The following is a 19221-nucleotide window of genomic DNA, read 5'->3' as shown; positions in this document are numbered from 1 at the left end:
CTTCTTATTAGAAATACCCCACAAAAGACCCCATTATAAAAACTGCACCCCCGAAAGTATTCAAAATGACATTCAGTCATCATTTTAACCCTTTAGGTGTTTCACAGGAATAGAAGCAAAGTGAAGGAGAAAATTCACAATCTTCATTTTTTACACTCGCATGTTCTTGTAGACCCAATTTTTAAATTTTTACAAGGGGTAAAAGGAGAAAATGTATACTTGTATTTGTAGACCAATTTCTCTCGAGTAAGTACATACCTCATATGTCTATGTTAAGTGTTCGGAGGGCGCAGTAGAGGGCTCAGAAGGGAAAGAGCGACAAGGGGATTTTGGAGAGTACGTTTTTCTGAAATGGTTTTTGGGGGGCATGTTGCATTTAGGAAGCCCCTATGGTGCCAGAACAGCAAAAAACCCTCACATGGCATACCATTTTGGAAACTAGACCCCTTGAGGTACGTAACAAGGAATAAAGTGAGCCTTAATACCCCACAGGTGTTTCACGACTTTTGCATATGTAAAAAAAAATTATTTTTTTTCACTAAAATGTGTGTTTCCCCCCAAATTTCACATTTTTCCAAGGGTTAATAGCAGGAAATACCCCCCAATATTTGTAACCCCTTCTCTTCTGAGTATGGAGGTACCCCATAAGTTGACCTGAAGTGCACTATGGGCGAACTACAATGCTCAGAAGAGAAGGAGTCATATTTGGCTTTTTGAGAGCAAATTTTGCTCGGGGGGCATGTCGCATTTAGGAAGCCCCTATGGTGCCAGAACAGCAAAAAAATACCCACATGGCATACCATTTTGGAAACTAGACCCCTTGAGGAATGTAATAAGGAATAAAGTGAGCCTTATTACCCCACAGGTGTTTCACGACTTTTGCATATGTAAAAAAAAATTATTTTTTTTCACTAAAATGTGTGTTTCCCCCCTAATTTCACCTTTTTGCAAGGGTTAATAGCAGAAAATACCCCCCAAAATTTGTAACCCCATCTCTTCTGAGTATGGAGGTACCCCATAAGTTGACCTGAAGTGCACTATGGGCGAACTACAATGCTCAGAAGAGAAGGAGTCATATTTGGCTTTTTGAGAGCAAATTTTGCTCGGGGAGCATGTCGCATTTAGGAAGCCCCTAAGGTGTCAGAACAGCAAAAAAAAAACACACATGGCATACCATTTTGGAAACTAGACCCCTTGAGGAACGTAACAAGGGGTACAGTGAGCATTTGCCCCCCACTGGTGTCTGACAGATCTTTGGAACAGTGGGCTGTACAAGTTTTCATTTTCATGGACCACTGTTCCAAAGATCCGTCAGACACCTGTGGGGGGTAAATTCTCACTGCACCCCTCATTACATTCCGTGAGGGGTGTCGTTTCCGAAATGGGGTCACATGTGGGGTTTTTTTTTTTTTGCGTTTGTCAAAACCGCTGTAACAATCAGCCACCCCTGTGCAAATCACCTCAAATGTACATGGTGCACTCTCCCTTCTGGGCCTTGTTGTGCGCCCCCAGAGCACTTTGCGCTCACATATGGGGTATCTCTGTAGTCGGGAGAAATTGCGTTACAAATTTTGGGGGGCTTTTTTCCCTTTTACCTCTTGTGAAAATGTAAAGTATAGGGCAACATCAGCATGTTAGTGTAAAAAATAAAAAAAATTTACACTAACATTCTGGTGTAGACCCCAACATTTCCTTTTCATGAAGGGTTAAAGAAGAAAAAGCCCCCCAAACCTTGTAACGCAATTTCTCCCGAGTACAGCGATACCCCATATGTGACCCTAAACTGTTGCCCTGAAATACGACAGGGCTCCAAAGTGAGAGCGCCATGTGCATTTGAGGCCTAAATTAGGGATTTGCATAGGGGTGGACATAGGGGTATTCTACGCCAGTGATTCCCAAACAGGGTGCCTCCAGCTGTTGCAAAACTCCCAGCATGCCTGGACAGTCAACGGCTGTCCGACAATACTGGGAGTTGTTGTTTTTCAACAGCTGGAGGCTCTGCTTTGGAAACAGTGGCGTACCGGATGTTCTTATTGGGGGAGGGGGGCTGTGTAGGGGTATGTGTATATGTAGTGTTTTTAACTTTTTATTTTATTTTGTGCTAGTGTAGTGTAGTGTTTTTAGGGTACAGTCACATGGGCGGGGGTTACAGCGAGTTTCCCAGCGCAAAATTTGCTGCATCTCAAGATGCGAGAAACCCACTGTAAAAGCCTCGCCCATGTGAATGTACCCTGTACATTCACGGGGGTGGCGGGGCGGGGGGGGGCTTGCATCAGCTGTTGCAAAACCACAACTCCCAGCATGCATGGTCTGTTAGTGCATGCTGGGAGTCATAGTTTTGCAACAGCTGGAGGCACACAGGTTAGGAAACACTGAGTTAGAAACAGACAATGTTTCCCAACCAGTGTGTCTCCAGTTGTTGCAAAACTACAACTCCCAGCATGCCCAGACAGCTGAAGGGCATGCTGGGAGTTGTAGTTCGGCAACATCTGAAGGGCCAGATGTTGCTGAACTAAAACTCCCAGCATGCCTGGACAGTCAGTGCATACTGGGAGTTGTAGTTTTGCAACAGCTGGAAGAGCACAGATTGGAGACCATTATACAATGGTCTCCAAACTGGGGCCCTCCAGATGTTGCAAAACTACAACTCCCAGCATGCATGGTCTTTTAGTGCATGCTGGGAGTTATAGTTTTGCAACAGCTGGAGGCACACAGGTTAGGAAACACTGAGTTAGAAACAATGTTTCCCAACCAGTGTGTCTCCAGCTGTTGCAAAACTACAACTCCCAGCATGCCCAGACAGCTGAAGGGCATGCTGGGAGTTGTAGTTCGGCAACATCTGAAGGGCCAGATGTTGCTTAACTAAAACTCCCAGCATGCCTGGACAGTCAGTGCATGCTGGGAGTTGTAGTTTTGCAACAGCTGGAAGAGCACAGATTGGAGACCATTATACAATGGTCTCCAAACTGGGGCCCTCCAGATGTTGCAAAACTACAACTCCCAGCATGCCCGGACAGCCAAAGGCTGTCTAGGCATGCTGGGAGTTGTAGTTTTCAGACTCCTAGAAGCAGCAGTGAAGATCTTCACTGCTGCCTCTGAGGACCACATACTTACCCGTCGCTGCTCGTCCACGTGGCCGGTCCCGCCGCTGGATCAGGTAAGTCCGCCGGTCCCCACGTGTTCCCCCCGTGTGCCGCAGGTCCCCGCGAGCCCCTGCAGCGCTTCGTCCCCCGTTCTGCCCGACTTCCAGGGGCGGGCAGTGCGGGGGATCTGAACTTTCACCCCAGATCACTGTGATTGGTCCACAGGGACCAATCACAGTGATCGCTGACCAGGACCATCAATTGATGGTCCTGGGGGTGAAGCAGAAGTTGTCCCCTGCTGGAAACAGCGGGACTTCTGCCAGTTAACCCGTGCGATGCTGCGCATCGCCGGGTTAACTGCATGTCATTTATAAACGCCGGGATGCGCGAACGCACTGCACAACCCGGCGTTTATATATGACATTCTGCGGGAAGGGGTTAAAGCAGCGAGCTGATTGGTTGCTATGGGCAACTGGTCAACTTTTCCCCAGGACAGGTTTTGATAAATCTCCCCCAATATCTTTGGGAAAGATGGCTAAAGAAATTCCCTCCAAAGGGATGATATGTGATTTTCCTCATCTATTTAAGATAAACACTTTATATTTCTATATTATACCCTAATGTTTGACTAATTTTCCTCATGCTGCTATTTTGTTCTTTTTATTTTGTTTTCTTTTCTTCTGTTTTCCTATTTTATTTAGTTTTCTATTACTGTACTATTCATTTTTCAGATTATACTTGTAATAAATATTTAAGCGTATTTTCAGTCTTCCTTTTCTTATTTGTATTTTACAGCTATAATATAATAGCATTTATATTTGTTCATCTTATTTCTTTTATCAGTTTGGTAATTTTCTGTTTATTGTATCTAAATATATATATAATAATTTTTTATTGTGCAGATTGTAACTGAGAAAACTTTACATTTACATTTTTATGTTTATTAACATGTTAATGTTTATTTTAATTTTAATTAAAAGAATTTTGATAAAAAAGTCATCCATTAAAATAGATGTATTGCAGATACCAGGAATGAATTGCTCCCCCTGCAATACCATTGTTGCACGTCTATTTTGCATTTGTTTTCTGACCAAGAAAACTAACGGCAAGCATTACTAGATTGCTATAGTCAATGGAAAAGTGAGCAGATCCTACCACCAACTCTGGTTAGACTTGTTAACAGAAATCCAGAGTATATAGTCACATTAACAATTCACTAAGACTATCATGTCCAGAGCTATTAGCTCCTAGTTGTTGGCAGCAGCTGGTACTACTGTATTTGCACCAGTGAGAGCAATTCTGATCAGCCATTACTGAACCTATGTACATGCATTTGGCTTCTGTATCATAAAACATATACTGTACATGCATTTGGCTTCTGTATCATAAAACATATACTGTACATGCATTTGGCTTCTGTATCATAAGACATATACTGTACATGCATTTGGCTTCTGTATCATAAGACATATACTGTACATGCATTTGGCTTCTGTATCATAAAACATATACTGTACATGCATTTGGCTTCTGTATCATAAGACATATACTGTACATGCATTTGGCTTCTGTATCATAAGACATATACTGTACATGCATTTGGCTTCTGTATCATAAGACATATACTGTACATGCATTTGGCTTCTGTATCATAAGACATATACTGTACATGCATTTGGCTTCTGTATCATAAGACATATACTGTACATGCATTTGGCTTCTGTATCATAAAACATATACCGTACATGGCACTACATGTTGCAGAGTTTAACTGGCCATAAAAACATCAGCAACATTTTTATTTGATATTTTTAGAAAAGTATTTAAAATATAATTAAATGTTATGAAATAAAAATGTATGCACGTGTCTTGTTTTAAAGTACATCAATCCCACAAAAATTCCAGTTAATACATTCCACTTTAATACAGTTAAAGGGGTATTCCGAGTTTATACATCTTATCCCCTATCCAAAGGGGTGTGTGAACGTGGCGTCAGGTCCCAGTCTCGGAAGCAGCGCCCGGCACAGAATGCCGGGGGCTGCACGGAGATTGCGAGGGTCCTCAGTGATGGGACCCCTGCAGGCATACATCTTATCCCCTATCCTTTGTATAGGGGATATGATGTACTGTATAAACCTGAAATATCCCTTTAATAGTGAATAAGGGCTTAAAAATGAGTCTTTCACCTTATGAATCAGTATGATTCCACACAGACCGCGGCGTCCAGCCTTGCGGGGCGAGAAGAAAGCACAGTCATCTGCAATCACCACCATTTCTGCGTTCACCCCATCTGTCCTTGCACGCTCAAGAGCTAAACCAAAATTTAGGCGGTCACCTGTGTAATTTTTCACCAGTAACAGAACCCCAGCTGTGATGACAGAAAAAGAAGACGTTAAATACTCAGTTTTTGTTTAAAAGTTAATATTTAAAGGAAAACTGTCAGCAAAGGCACTAACCAGTGGTACTGGCTGGTAGTGCGGGTGACGCTGCCTACCATACTTGGATCTGTTGCGGTGTTCCTTCGTTAAGTTCATAATTGCGATTATGCAAATGACCAGTCAGTGGCATGGGTGGAGTTACAATAGCGGCCATGTGCTGATGATGGTCACTGCATATTACTATGCACAAGGAGACAGAGCTTCTGCCTTGGTCTCTATACCATCCATCTCTAGTGCAAGACCCAGCGTTATGTGATTTTATGGCGTTGAGTTTCGCACTGAAGACGAGTGCTGCAGAGATGAAGGCAGAAGCTCTGTCTCCAAGTGCATTGTGATATGCTGCGGGGAGAACGTCTCATAGTGCAGGAGAGGAGTAGGGAGAACGGGCTCTTGGAAGCTGACTATAAATTTATAAGTTACTTAAAAAAAATTACTGCACTGAAGTCATTTTGCAAAAATATTTAAAAAGCATTGATGGTAAGCTTTGAAGGGAATCTGTCAGCTCTATATAATGCTCAGAGCTGCAGACGTAGACAGATAGTTGATCATGATACCTGTTTCTAAGTTGATGGCTGTTTGCAAGCTACAGCTAAGTTACAGCATGCATGCCTCCTCCCTCCCCCACCCCTTCCTGTATGGCTTTCAGTACTGAGCCCTATATGTCAATCCAATAAAAAACAGAAAAGAACTATACCTGCTCCTGCCTGGACTACTGTCCTGATTGCTGCTACAATGCTTCCAACTGGAGGTGATGTGAAGACAGGACCAGCAATGACCCCAGTGAGCATACCCTGACCAACATACCCTGTGAATAGAAAAAGAGAGTGTTACCTACATATTAGAGCCTAACTCCACTGAAAACCTGACAATTCAGGTGTCACTACTACCCCCAAAACAGCACTGCTGCCCCCTATTATAGTACAGTATTAGATGAACTTTGGCTGGACTGGCTGACCATCTAAAGATTATGGTGGCCTCCTCTCCCAATGGCCTGTGTTGCATGAAAGAAAAACTTGGTAGTTCGATTTAAACCAACAGCTTATTAGTGTAAGGAACCCATTAAACAACTGGACCCTTGTAAATGCTGAAGCAGAAGGGAAAAGAGATATTGGGTCAACAGAGGTGAGACTATGGAACTCTTTGCCAGGATTGGTCATGGTAAAGTGAATAAAAGACTTCAAAAGGGCCTGGATACATTTCTGGAGAGTAATCATTTTACAGGTTATGTATACTAGATTTATAGGGACAGAACATTGATCCTGGGTTTTATTCTGATGCCATATTTGGAGTCTGGATTTTTTCCCCCTGGTATGGGGCAATTGGCATCAGCTTTATAGTACGGGTATAAGATGAACTTGATGGGTCTTTGTTCATCCATATGAACTATGTAACAGCCGCTAAACTTGAATTGTAAGATCTGCAGTGAACACAACGGCACAAGCTGTATTATGTTAGAGCAGTTACCTGCATGTGCTGGTTCATGTCCTGAGCCCCCTCCAGACAACAGCGCTACGCGTCCCTTAACCCGATCAAGATCTGCACGCAATATGACGCGATGTCCTTGAAGTAAACTGAGTCCCGGAGAGCAAGATGTCAGGCCATGAAGGACATCATCAACACAGCCAGGAACAGAGTTCAGAAGCTTCTTACTGACCTAGGGAAAAGCAAAAGAACATTGTAAATGACAATAATCCACATAGAAAAGAAGGGAATAAATGTGAGAAAATATACGTAACAAACCTCCATATTGTCGTCTTCTTGGGGTGGTAGTGATATATCCTGGGTAAGAGAGTATTAATAAGTAGGACACAGGATAAACATTTCCATAGGTGAGGATGTAACAGCAACTGGAGAATATTACTGCAGGATGTATAGTGAATGGAGAATATTACTGCAGGATGAATAGTGAGTGGAGAATATTACTGCAGGATGTATAGTGACTGGAGAATATTACTGCAGGATGAATAGTGAGTGGAGAATATTACTGCAGGATGTATAGTGAGTGGAGAATATTACTGCAGGATGTATAGTGAGTGGAGAATATTACTGCAGGATGTATAGTGAGTGGAGAATATTACTGCAGGATGTAACAGCAACTAGAGAATATTACTGCAGGATGTATAGTGACTGGAGAATATTACTGCAGGATGTAACAGCAACTAGAGAATATTACTGCAGGATGTATAGTGACTGGAGAATATTACTGCAGGATGTATAGTGACTGGAGAATATCACTGCAGGATGAATAGTGACTGGAGAATATTACTGCAGGATGTATAGTGAGTGGAGAATATTACTGCAGGATGTATAGTGACTGGAGAATATTACTGCAGGATGTATAGTGACTGGAGAATATTACTGCAGGATGAATAGTGAGTGGAGAATATTACTGCAGGATGAATAGTGACTGGAGAATATTACTGCAGGATGTATAGTGAGTGGAGAATATTACTGCAGGATGTATAGTGACTGGAGAATATTACTGCAGGATGTATAGTGAGTGGAGAATATTACTGCAGGATGTATAGTGAGTGGAGAATATTACTGCAGGATGAATAGTGACTGGAGAATATTACTGCAGGATGTATAGTGAGTGGAGAATATTACTGCAGGATGTATAGTGAGTGGAGAATATTACTGCAGGATGTATAGTGACTGGAGAATATTACTGCAGGATGTATAGTGAGTGGAGAATATTACTGCAGGATGAATAGTGACTGGAGAATATTACTGCAGGATGTATAGTGAGTGGAGAATATTACTGCAGGATGTATAGTGAGTGGAGAATATTACTGCAGGATGTAACAGCAACTAGAGAATATTACTGCAGGATGTATAGTGACTGGAGAATATTACTGCAGGATGTATAGTGACTGGAGAATATTACTGCAGGATGAATAGTGAGTGGAGAATATTACTGCAGGATGAATAGTGACTGGAGAATATTACTGCAGGATGTATAGTGAGTGGAGAATATTACTGCAGGATGTATAGTGAGTGGAGAATATTACTGCAGGATGTATAGTGACTGGAGAATATTACTGCAGGATGTATAGTGAGTGGAGAATATTACTGCAGGATGAATAGTGACTGGAGAATATTACTGCAGGATGTATAGTGAGTGGAGAATATTACTGCAGGATGTAACAGCAACTAGAGAATATTACTGCAGGATGTATAGTGACTGGAGAATATTACTGCAGGATGTATAGTGACTGGAGAATATTACTGCAGGATGTATAGTGACTGAAGAATATTACTGCAGGATGAATAGTGACTGGAGAATATTACTGCAGGATGTATAGTGACTGGAGAATATTACTGCAGGATGAATAGTGAGTGGAGAATATTACTGCAGGATGAATAGTGACTGGAGAATATTACTGCAGGATGAATAGTGAGTGGAGAATATTACTGCAGGATGTATAGTGACTGGAGAATATTACTGCAGGATGAATAGTGACCAGAGAATATTACTGCAGGATGTATAGTGACTGGAGAATATTACTGAAGGATGAATAGTGAGTGGAGAATATTACTGCAGGATGAATAGTGAGTGGAGAATATTACTGCAGGATGTATAGTGACTGGAGAATATTACTGAAGGATGAATAGTGAGTGGAGAATATTACTGCAGGATGAATAGTGACTGGAGAATATTACTGCAGGATGAATAGTGAGTGGAGAATATTACTGCAGGATGAATAGTGAGTGGAGAATATTACTGAAGGATGTATAGTGAGTGGAGAATATCACTGCAGGATGAATAGTGACTGGAGAATATTACTGCAGGATGAATAGTGAGTGGAGAATATTACTGAAGGATGAATAGTGAGTGGAGAATATTAATGCAGGATGTTTAGTGACTGGATAATATTACTGCAGGATGAATAGTGAGTGGAGAATATTACTGCAGGATGAATAGTGACTGGAGAATATTACTGCAGGATGTATAGTGAGTGGAGAATATTACTGCAGGATGTATAGTGAGTGGAGAATATTACTGCAGGATGTATAGTGACTGGAGAATATTACTGCAGGATGTATAGTGAGTGGAGAATATTACTGCAGGATGAATAGTGACTGGAGAATATTACTGCAGGATGTATAGTGAGTGGAGAATATTACTGCAGGATGTATAGTGAGTGGAGAATATTACTGCAGGATGTAACAGCAACTAGAGAATATTACTGCAGGATGTATAGTGACTGGAGAATATTACTGCAGGATGTATAGTGACTGGAGAATATTACTGCAGGATGAATAGTGAGTGGAGAATATTACTGCAGGATGAATAGTGACTGGAGAATATTACTGCAGGATGTATAGTGAGTGGAGAATATTACTGCAGGATGTATAGTGAGTGGAGAATATTACTGCAGGATGTATAGTGACTGGAGAATATTACTGCAGGATGTATAGTGAGTGGAGAATATTACTGCAGGATGAATAGTGACTGGAGAATATTACTGCAGGATGTATAGTGAGTGGAGAATATTACTGCAGGATGTATAGTGAGTGGAGAATATTACTGCAGGATGTAACAGCAACTAGAGAATATTACTGCAGGATGTATAGTGACTGGAGAATATTACTGCAGGATGTATAGTGACTGGAGAATATTACTGCAGGATGTATAGTGACTGGAGAATATTACTGCAGGATGAATAGTGACTGGAGAATATAACTGCAGGATGTATAGTGACTGGAGAATATTACTGCAGGATGAATAGTGAGTGGAGAATATTACTGCAGGATGAATAGTGACTGGAGAATATTACTGCAGGATGAATAGTGAGTGGAGAATATTACTGCAGGATGTATAGTGACTGGAGAATATTACTGCAGGATGTATAGTGACTGGAGAATATTACTGCAGGATGAATAGTGAGTGGAAATATTACTGCAGGATGTATAGTGACTGGAGAATATTACTACAGGATGAATAGTGACCAGAGAATATTACTGCAGGATGTATAGTGACTGGAGAATATTACTGAAGGATGAATAGTGAGTGGAGAATATTACTGCAGGATGAATAGTGAGTGGAGAATATTACTGCAGGATGTATAGTGACTGGAGAATATTACTGAAGGATGAATAGTGAGTGGAGAATATTACTGCAGGATGAATAGTGAGTGGAGAATATTACTGCAGGATGAATAGTGACTGGAGAATATTACTGCAGGATGAATAGTGAGTGGAGAATATTACTGCAGGATGAATAGTGAGTGGAGAATATCACTGCAGGATGAATAGTGACTGGAGAATATTACTGCAGGATGAATAGTGAGTGGAGAATATTACTGAAGGATGAATAGTGAGTGGAGAATATTAATGCAGGATGTTTAGTGACTGGATAATATTACTGCAGGATGAATAGTGAGTGGAGAATATTACTGCAGGATGAATAGTGAGTGGAGAATATTAATGCAGGATGTTTAGTGACTGGAGAATATTACTGCAGGATGAATAGTGAGTGGAGAATATTACTGCAGGATGTATAGTGACTGGAGAATATTACTGCAGGATGAATAGTGACTGGAGAATATTACTGCAGGATGAATAGTGACTGGAGAATATTACTGCAGGATGAATAGTGACTGGAGAATATTACTGCAGGATGTATAGTGAGTGGAGAATATCACTGCAGGATGAATAGTGAGTGGAGAATATTACTGCAGGATGTATAGTGAGTGGAGAATATTACTGCAGGATGTATAGTGAGTGGAGAATATCACTGCAGGATGAATAGTGACTGGAGAATATTACTGCAGGATGAATAGTGAGTGGAGAATATTACTGAAGGATGAATAGTGAGTGGAGAATATTAATGCAGGATGTTTAGTGACTGGATAATATTACTGCAGGATGAATAGTGACTGGAGAATATTACTGCAGGATGAATAGTGACTGGAGAATATTACTGCAGGATGAATAGTGACTGGAGAATATTACTGCAGGATGTATAGTGACTGGAGAATATTACTGCAGGATGAATAGTGACTGGAGAATATTACTGCAGGATGAATAGGATGAATAGTGACTGGAGAATATTACTGCAGGATGAATAGTGACTGGAGGATATTACTGCAGGATGTATAGTGAGTGGAGAATATTACTGCAGGATGTATAGTGACTGGAGAATATTACTGCAGGATGAATAGTGACTGGAGAATATTAATGCAGGATGTATAGTGACTGGATAAAATTACTGCAGGATGAATAGTGACTGGAGAATATTACTGCAGGATGAATAGTGACTGGAGAATATTACTGCAGGATGAATAGTGACTGGAGAATATTACTGCAGGAAGAATAGTGAGTGGAGAATATTACTGCAGGATGTATAGTGACTGGAGAATATTACTGCAGGATGAATAGTGACTGGAGAATATTACTGCAGGATGAATAGTGACTGGAGAATATTACTGCAGGATGAATAGTGAGTGGAGAATATTACTGCAGGAAGAATAGTGACTGGAGAATATTACTGCAGGATGAATAGTGACTGGAGAATATTACTGCAGGATGTATAGTGACTGGAGAATATTACTGAAGGATGAATAGTGAGTGGAGAATATTACTGCAGGATGAATAGTGACTGGAGAATATTACTGCAGGATGTATAGTGACTGGGAATATTACTGCAGGATGAATAGTGAGTGGAGAATATTACTGCAGGATGAATAGTGACTGGAGAATATTACTGCAGGATGAATAGTGACTGGAGAATATTACTGCAGGATGAATAGTGACTGGAGAATATTACTGCAGGATGAATAGTGAGTGGAGAATATTACTGCAGGATGAATAGTGAGTGGAGAATATTACTGAAGGATGAATAGTGAGTGGAGAATATTACTGCAGGATGAATAGTGAGTGGAGAATATCACTGCAGGATGAATAGTGACTGGAGAATATTACTGCAGGATGAATAGTGAGTGGAGAATATTACTGAAGGATGAATAGTGAGTGGAGAATATTAATGCAGGATGTTTAGTGACTGGATAATATTACTGCAGGATGAATAGTGAGTGGAGAATATTACTGCAGGATGAATAGTGAGTGGAGAATATTAATGCAGGATGTTTAGTGACTGGAGAATATTACTGCAGGATGAATAGTGAGTGGAGAATATTACTGCAGGATGTATAGTGACTGGAGAATATTACTGCAGGATGAATAGTGACTGGAGAATATTACTGCAGGATGAATAGTGACTGGAGAATATTACTGCAGGATGAATAGTGACTGGAGAATATTACTGCAGGATGTATAGTGAGTGGAGAATATCACTGCAGGATGAATAGTGAGTGGAGAATATTACTGCAGGATGTATAGTGAGTGGAGAATATTACTGCAGGATGTATAGTGAGTGGAGAATATCACTGCAGGATGAATAGTGACTGGAGAATATTACTGCAGGATGAATAGTGAGTGGAGAATATTACTGAAGGATGAATAGTGAGTGGAGAATATTAATGCAGGATGTTTAGTGACTGGATAATATTACTGCAGGATGAATAGTGACTGGAGAATATTACTGCAGGATGAATAGTGACTGGAGAATATTACTGCAGGATGAATAGTGACTGGAGAATATTACTGCAGGATGTATAGTGACTGGAGAATATTACTGCAGGATGAATAGTGACTGGAGAATATTACTGCAGGATGAATAGGATGAATAGTGACTGGAGAATATTACTGCAGGATGAATAGTGACTGGAGGATATTACTGCAGGATGTATAGTGAGTGGAGAATATTACTGCAGGATGTATAGTGACTGGAGAATATTACTGCAGGATGAATAGTGACTGGAGAATATTAATGCAGGATGTATAGTGACTGGATAAAATTACTGCAGGATGAATAGTGAGTGGAGAATATTACTGCAGGAAGAATAGTGAGTGGAGAATATTACTGCAGGATGTATAGTGACTGGAGAATATTACTGCAGGATGAATAGTGACTGGAGAATATTACTGCAGGATGAATAGTGACTGGAGAATATTACTGCAGGATGAATAGTGAGTGGAGAATATTACTGCAGGAAGAATAGTGACTGGAGAATATTACTGCAGGATGAATAGTGACTGGAGAATATTACTGCAGGATGAATAGTGACTGGAGAATATTACTGCAGGATGAATAGTGAGTGGAGAATATTACTGCAGGATGAATAGTGACTGGAGAATATTACTGCAGGATGAATAGTGACTGGAGAATATTACTGCAGGATGAATAGTGAGTGGAGAATATTACTGAAGGATGAATAGTGAGTGGAGAATATTACTGCAGGATGAATAGTGAGTGGAGAATATTACTGAAGGATGAATAGTGAGTGGAGAATATTACTGCAGGATGAATAGTGACTGGAGAATATTACTGCAGGATGTATAGTGACTGGGAATATTACTGCAGGATGAATAGTGAGTGGAGAATATTACTGCAGGATGAATAGTGACTGGAGAATATTACTGCAGGATGAATAGTGACTGGAGAATATTACTGCAGGATGTATAGTGACTGGAGAATATTACTGCAGGATGAATAGTGACCAGAGAATATTACTGCAGGATGAATAGTGACTGGAGAATATTACTGCAGGATGAATAGTGACTGGAGAATATTACTGCAGGATGAATAGTGACCAGAGAATATTACTGCAGGATGAATAGTGACTGGAGAATATTACTGCAGGATGAATAGTGACTGGAGGATATTACTGCAGGATGTATAGTGACTGGAGAATATTACTGCAGGATGAATAGTGAGTGGGAATATTACTGCAGAATGAAAATTGACTGGGAATATTACTGCAAGATGAATAGTGACTGGAGAATATTACTGCAGGATGAATAGTGACTGGAGAATATTACTGCAGGATGAATAGTGACTGGAGGATATTACTGCAGGATGTATAGTGACTGGAGAATATTACTGCAGGATGAATAGTGACTGGAGAATATTACTGCAGGATGAATAGTGACTGGAGAATATTACTGCAGGATGTATAGTGAGTGGAGAATATTACTGCAGGATGTATAGTGACTGGAGAATATTACTGCAGGATGAATAGTGACTGGAGAATATTAATGCAGGATGTATAGTGACTGGATAAAATTACTGCAGGATGAATAGTGAGTGGAGAATATTACTGCAGGAAGAATAGTGAGTGGAGAATATTACTGCAGGATGAATAGTGAGTGGAGAATATTACTGCAGGATGAATAGTGACTGGAGAATATTACTGCAGGATGAATAGTGACTGGAGAATATTACTGCAGGATGAATAGTGACTGGAGAATATTACTGCAGGATGTATAGTGACTGGAGAATATTAATGCAGGATGTATAGTGACTGGATAAAATTACTGCAGGATGAATAGTGAGTGGAGAATATTACTGCAGGAAGAATAGTGAGTGGAGAATATTACTGCAGGATGAATAGTGACTGGAGAATATTACTGCAGGATGAATAGTGACTGGAGAATATTACTGCAGGATGAATAGTGACTGGAGAATATTACTGCAGGATGTATAGTGACTGGAGAATATTACTGCAGGATGAATAGTGACTGGAGAATATTATTGCAGGATGAATAGTGACTGGAGAATATTACTGCAGGATGAATAGTGACTGGAGAATATTACTGCAGGATGAATAGTGACTGGAGAATATTACTGCAGGGAAGAGTATATATAGAATCTAAAAGCAAACTGAACAGTGGCTGGAGATGGTTAAGAAAGGATGTTTAGTATCTAAAGAGTCTGAACAGACACTATATAGTGACAGGACTACCTCAGCCAGGGACACACAATGACAGATACAAGACAGATGCAGAAAACAACAGCAATAAAAGAAAAAAAACTTACAGAACAGGGACATTAGCTCCTCACACCTAGCACGGGGAACAGCTATAAATCTAAGAGAAGAACTTTACACTTAGGTCAAGGTATAAAAGTATGATCACGTGACAATGTGGATGCCAAGAGTTGTGCAAACAGATGGTGTATTCTGGGTAGTTTATATACTTGAAAACAAACAGGGTATTTATTATAAGCAGGAAGCGTGCATTACATATTAAGTAGCATAGTTAATACGATGAGCATGACTACTACACTCCTATGCCACTGCAGCGTGTTAGGAAGAAAGATAAAGAAAAGGGATGAGGAGACTGCTGCTGTTTACAGTCTACTCTCCATACTCTTGGTACTTGAGATAATCATTAATCCGAGTCATGTAATATTTAATATGATCATTCACATGGATTGATAGCAAGAGATCAGAGCTAAGGGCAAAGTAGTTTTACAAAGATCAATTACAAAGTACATGCAGCCTTATCATATCTATATAATTTTTTTAGGCATCATGTTGTTACATGTACGAACCACAGCCAGAGGAAATCAGTGAGATGCATCGACAGTCATATATATGCACATACCGTAGAACATACGTGCAACATTGGCTGCTATTGAGTGTAGCGGCTAGGGTAGTGTTTTCCTAATCAGGGTGCCTCCAGCTGTTGCAAAACTACAACTCCCAGCATGCCCGGACAGCCAAAGGCTGTCCGGGCATGCTAGGAGTTGTAGTTTTGCAACAGCTGGAGAAACACTGCTTGACATACAGTGAGCTAGGGGGTTAATGGGGAACTCTGGTACTGAAGTTCTTATTCCTATATCTGCAGGATATGGGATAAGTGTCTGATCATGGGGGATCTTACAGCTGGGTCCCTCACCATCTCTGGCCGACGCTGCGGCTCCCCTCTTGGAAGGAGCGATCACCACATGAGCTGTATTTCCGGCTTTCCCATAGAGATGCATGGAGGTGGTTAGAGATGAGCGAACTTACAGTAAATTCGATTCATCACGAACTTCTCGGCTCGGCAGTTGATGACTTTTCCTGCATAAATTAGTTCCGCTTTCAGGTGCTCTGGAAAAGGTGGATACAGTCCTAGGAAAGACTCTCCTAGGATTGTATCCACCTTTTCCAGCCCACGGGAGCGTCTGAAAGCTGAACTAATTTATGCAGGAAAAGTCATCAACTGCCGAGCCGAGAAGTTTATGACGAATCGAATTTACTGTAAGTTCGCTCATCTCTAGAGGGGGTGTGTCGTCCACTGCTCCGCCACCGCTCAGTGGTTGCTCCGTGCATTAGGAGAGCCGGAGCATCAGCCAGGAGATTGCTGGGGGTCCCAGCAGTCGCAACAACCAGGTGCCCCCTGCTGTTGGAAAACTACAACTCCAAGCAAACACTGCTTTAACAAACATCCTCCATAAATGTACAGTAGATGTCACCAATGGGTTATAACTAGGGATCAGCCGATTATCGTCGATATTCACGATTTTGGGCTTAATCGGTATCGGCAATTACCTTGCCGATAATCCGATAATGTCCCGCCCCCCGCGCCGCACCCCCACCGTACTGCTTGAAATCAATGATCTGCAGCAGTGTCGCCGAGGGGGATAAATAGCCAAAACTTATACCGGAATATCGGTATAAGTTATCGGCTATCGGCCCTAACCTCCACAGAGTATCGGCCCTAAAAAATCGATATCGGTCGATCCCTAGTTATAACTTTAAACGCAAACATTAAAATTTTGATCAGAAACTGGGACCTGGTCTCTTGAGTACAGATTTCTCCTAATCTCCATGAATAGCGAATCAGCAGTGAAGAATTTCCATGGCGGTTTATAGAAACCAAATAACATCTCTGTACATAAAGTCATCTAACAACAGTGCCCTACAAAGCCTAAATTACAGAGCAGTACGACTCATATTAAAGGGAACCTGACACATTGAAAATTCAGTCCAGTTTGCAAAAGGATAGTACAGTATAGAGCAGGAGGAGCCGAGAAGATTGATACTGTATATAGCTTTGTGGAAAAAGTTCCAGGATAACTGGTCATTTATTCATGTAAATCTCTGCTCATTCTGGGAGTCATATGGGCGGTCCTAATCAGTGATGGACAACTATCTGTTTATGAGTGTGTATATACAGAGACCTGTCAATCATTGAGTAGGACCGCCCACATGACTGCTTAACCCAGGAGGAGCAGAGATTTACATGAATAAATGACAAGTTAACCTGAAACTTTTTTCACATAAATAAATATAAATTATATATATATATATATATATATATATATCTCTCAGTCAAGGGTTTAGAAAGGTCCGTGGTGCCCAGGAGAAGTTCCACTTCAGAAAATACAGGTGTAAACATCAAGGAGCCAAACTGCGTCTGAACCGCATGCCTGAGCTGAAGATACCTAAAGAAGGCATTTCCAGGGATGCTATAACTTTCCTTCATGTCGGAAAAGGACAAGAAAACTTGGTCCTCTCCAAACAAGTGGATCACGAACTTGACTCCATGAGAACCCCAGAATCTGGCCTCCTGTAACCCATGCAGATGAGGTAAATGTAAATTTCCCCAAAAGGCTGCTCTAGGAGATACCAGAGGCTGCAGAAATTTACTCGACACCACGGTCCACACTTGAGCAACAGACTGAAGGGGAAGAGGAAAGGAAGATCAAGAATGATACCTGTAGAGAGTGTTAGTAAGAGCCTCGTAGGAACCCATAATCGCTCCAGCCAAGGCAGTCACTGAGTTGGACAGATCCAGATCGATCCACCACACTGCATATACTAACGGGGAGGCAAGAAAGTAGTTATAAACATGAGTTTGGAGAAGAGCTCGACCGAGTCTGGGAGACTTTCCCTGCCAGTAGAAGGATCCCAGAGCACCACACAGTGAATTAAAATACTTCCTAGGGGGAATCATGGGAGCTAAATGAAACAGGTATAGCAATTTAGAGAGTTAAAGGGGTTATCCAGGAAAAAACTTTTTTTTATATATCAACTGGCTCCAGAAGGTTAAACAGATTTGTAAATTACTTCTATTAAAAAATCTTAAAGGGTAACTCTCATTAAAAATGTTTTTGCTATTACACTCCTTATGGTAAATAAAAAATATTTCTAATATACTTTGTTTAACAAATGTACTTTGTTTTCTATATTTGTGCTTAAAAAAAGCTCAAGAGCACATTTTCCCCCCATCTTATACACAGACTTTGGACCGAAGCCCAAACACAGAAAGTGCAGCCTGGAGTGCTGAGGGGGGGGGGGGTGTCCAGCCTCATCCAATCATAGCTCCTCTCCATATGCTGTTGGATGGACACACCCCTCAGCACTCCAGGATGCACTTCCTGTGTTTGGGCTTCGGTCCAAAGTCTGTGTATAAGATGGGGGAAAATGTGCTGTGTATAAGATGGGGGAAAACTTCATATTTGTTAAACAAAGTATATTACAAATATTTTTTATTTACCATAAGGAGTGCCATAGCAAAAATTAGTTTTAATGAGAGTGCCCATTTAATCCTTTCAGTACTTATGAGCTTCTGAAGTTAAGGTTGTCCTTTTCTGTCTAAGTGCTCTCTGATGACACGTGTCTCGGGAACTGCCCAGTTTAGAAGCAAATCCCCATAGCAAACCTCTTCTAAACTGGGCGGTTCCTGAGACACTTCAGAAGCTCATAAGTACTGAAAGGATTAAGATTTTTTAATAGAAGTAATTTACAAATCTGTTTAACTTTCTGGAGCCAGTTGATATATAAAAAAAAGTTTTTTCCTGGATAACCCCTTTAAATCATTTTAAAAATATTGATCCTGCTGGCAAGGGAGTGGGAGTGAGGACC

General features: G+C 40.9%; 1 protein-coding gene across 9 annotated transcripts in view; it reads right to left on the bottom strand.

Annotated features, from left to right (window-relative positions):
* TKFC (triokinase and FMN cyclase) overlaps positions 1–19221 on the bottom strand; it is a 58071-nt gene that overhangs the window by 16094 nt on the left and 22756 nt on the right. For 4 of the 9 annotated variants that reach the window (XM_056526761.1, XM_056526759.1, XM_056526754.1 and 1 more), the window contains exons 3-6: positions 7262–7300; positions 6986–7175; positions 6216–6326; positions 5270–5451 (exon numbers count right to left, since the gene is read on the bottom strand). In XM_056526761.1, the coding sequence (XP_056382736.1) occupies positions 5270–5451; positions 6216–6326; positions 6986–7175; positions 7262–7267 (489 nt within the window). In that variant the 5' untranslated portion in view covers positions 7268–7300. Of the gene's footprint in view, positions 1–5269; positions 5452–6215; positions 6327–6985; positions 7176–7261; positions 7301–15404; positions 15455–18071; positions 18175–19221 lie in introns of all 9 variants that reach the window. The other 5 variants (XM_056526755.1, XM_056526752.1, XM_056526757.1 and 2 more) reach the window with 3 other exon arrangements.

The sequence above is a fragment of the Hyla sarda genome, chromosome 6 (assembly GCF_029499605.1).
Source record: "Hyla sarda isolate aHylSar1 chromosome 6, aHylSar1.hap1, whole genome shotgun sequence".
In the NCBI taxonomy this organism is placed as follows: Eukaryota; Metazoa; Chordata; class Amphibia; order Anura; family Hylidae; genus Hyla; species Hyla sarda.
The sequence above is the reverse complement of the archived record's forward strand: the minus strand, read 5'-3'. Positions and strand labels throughout refer to the sequence as shown.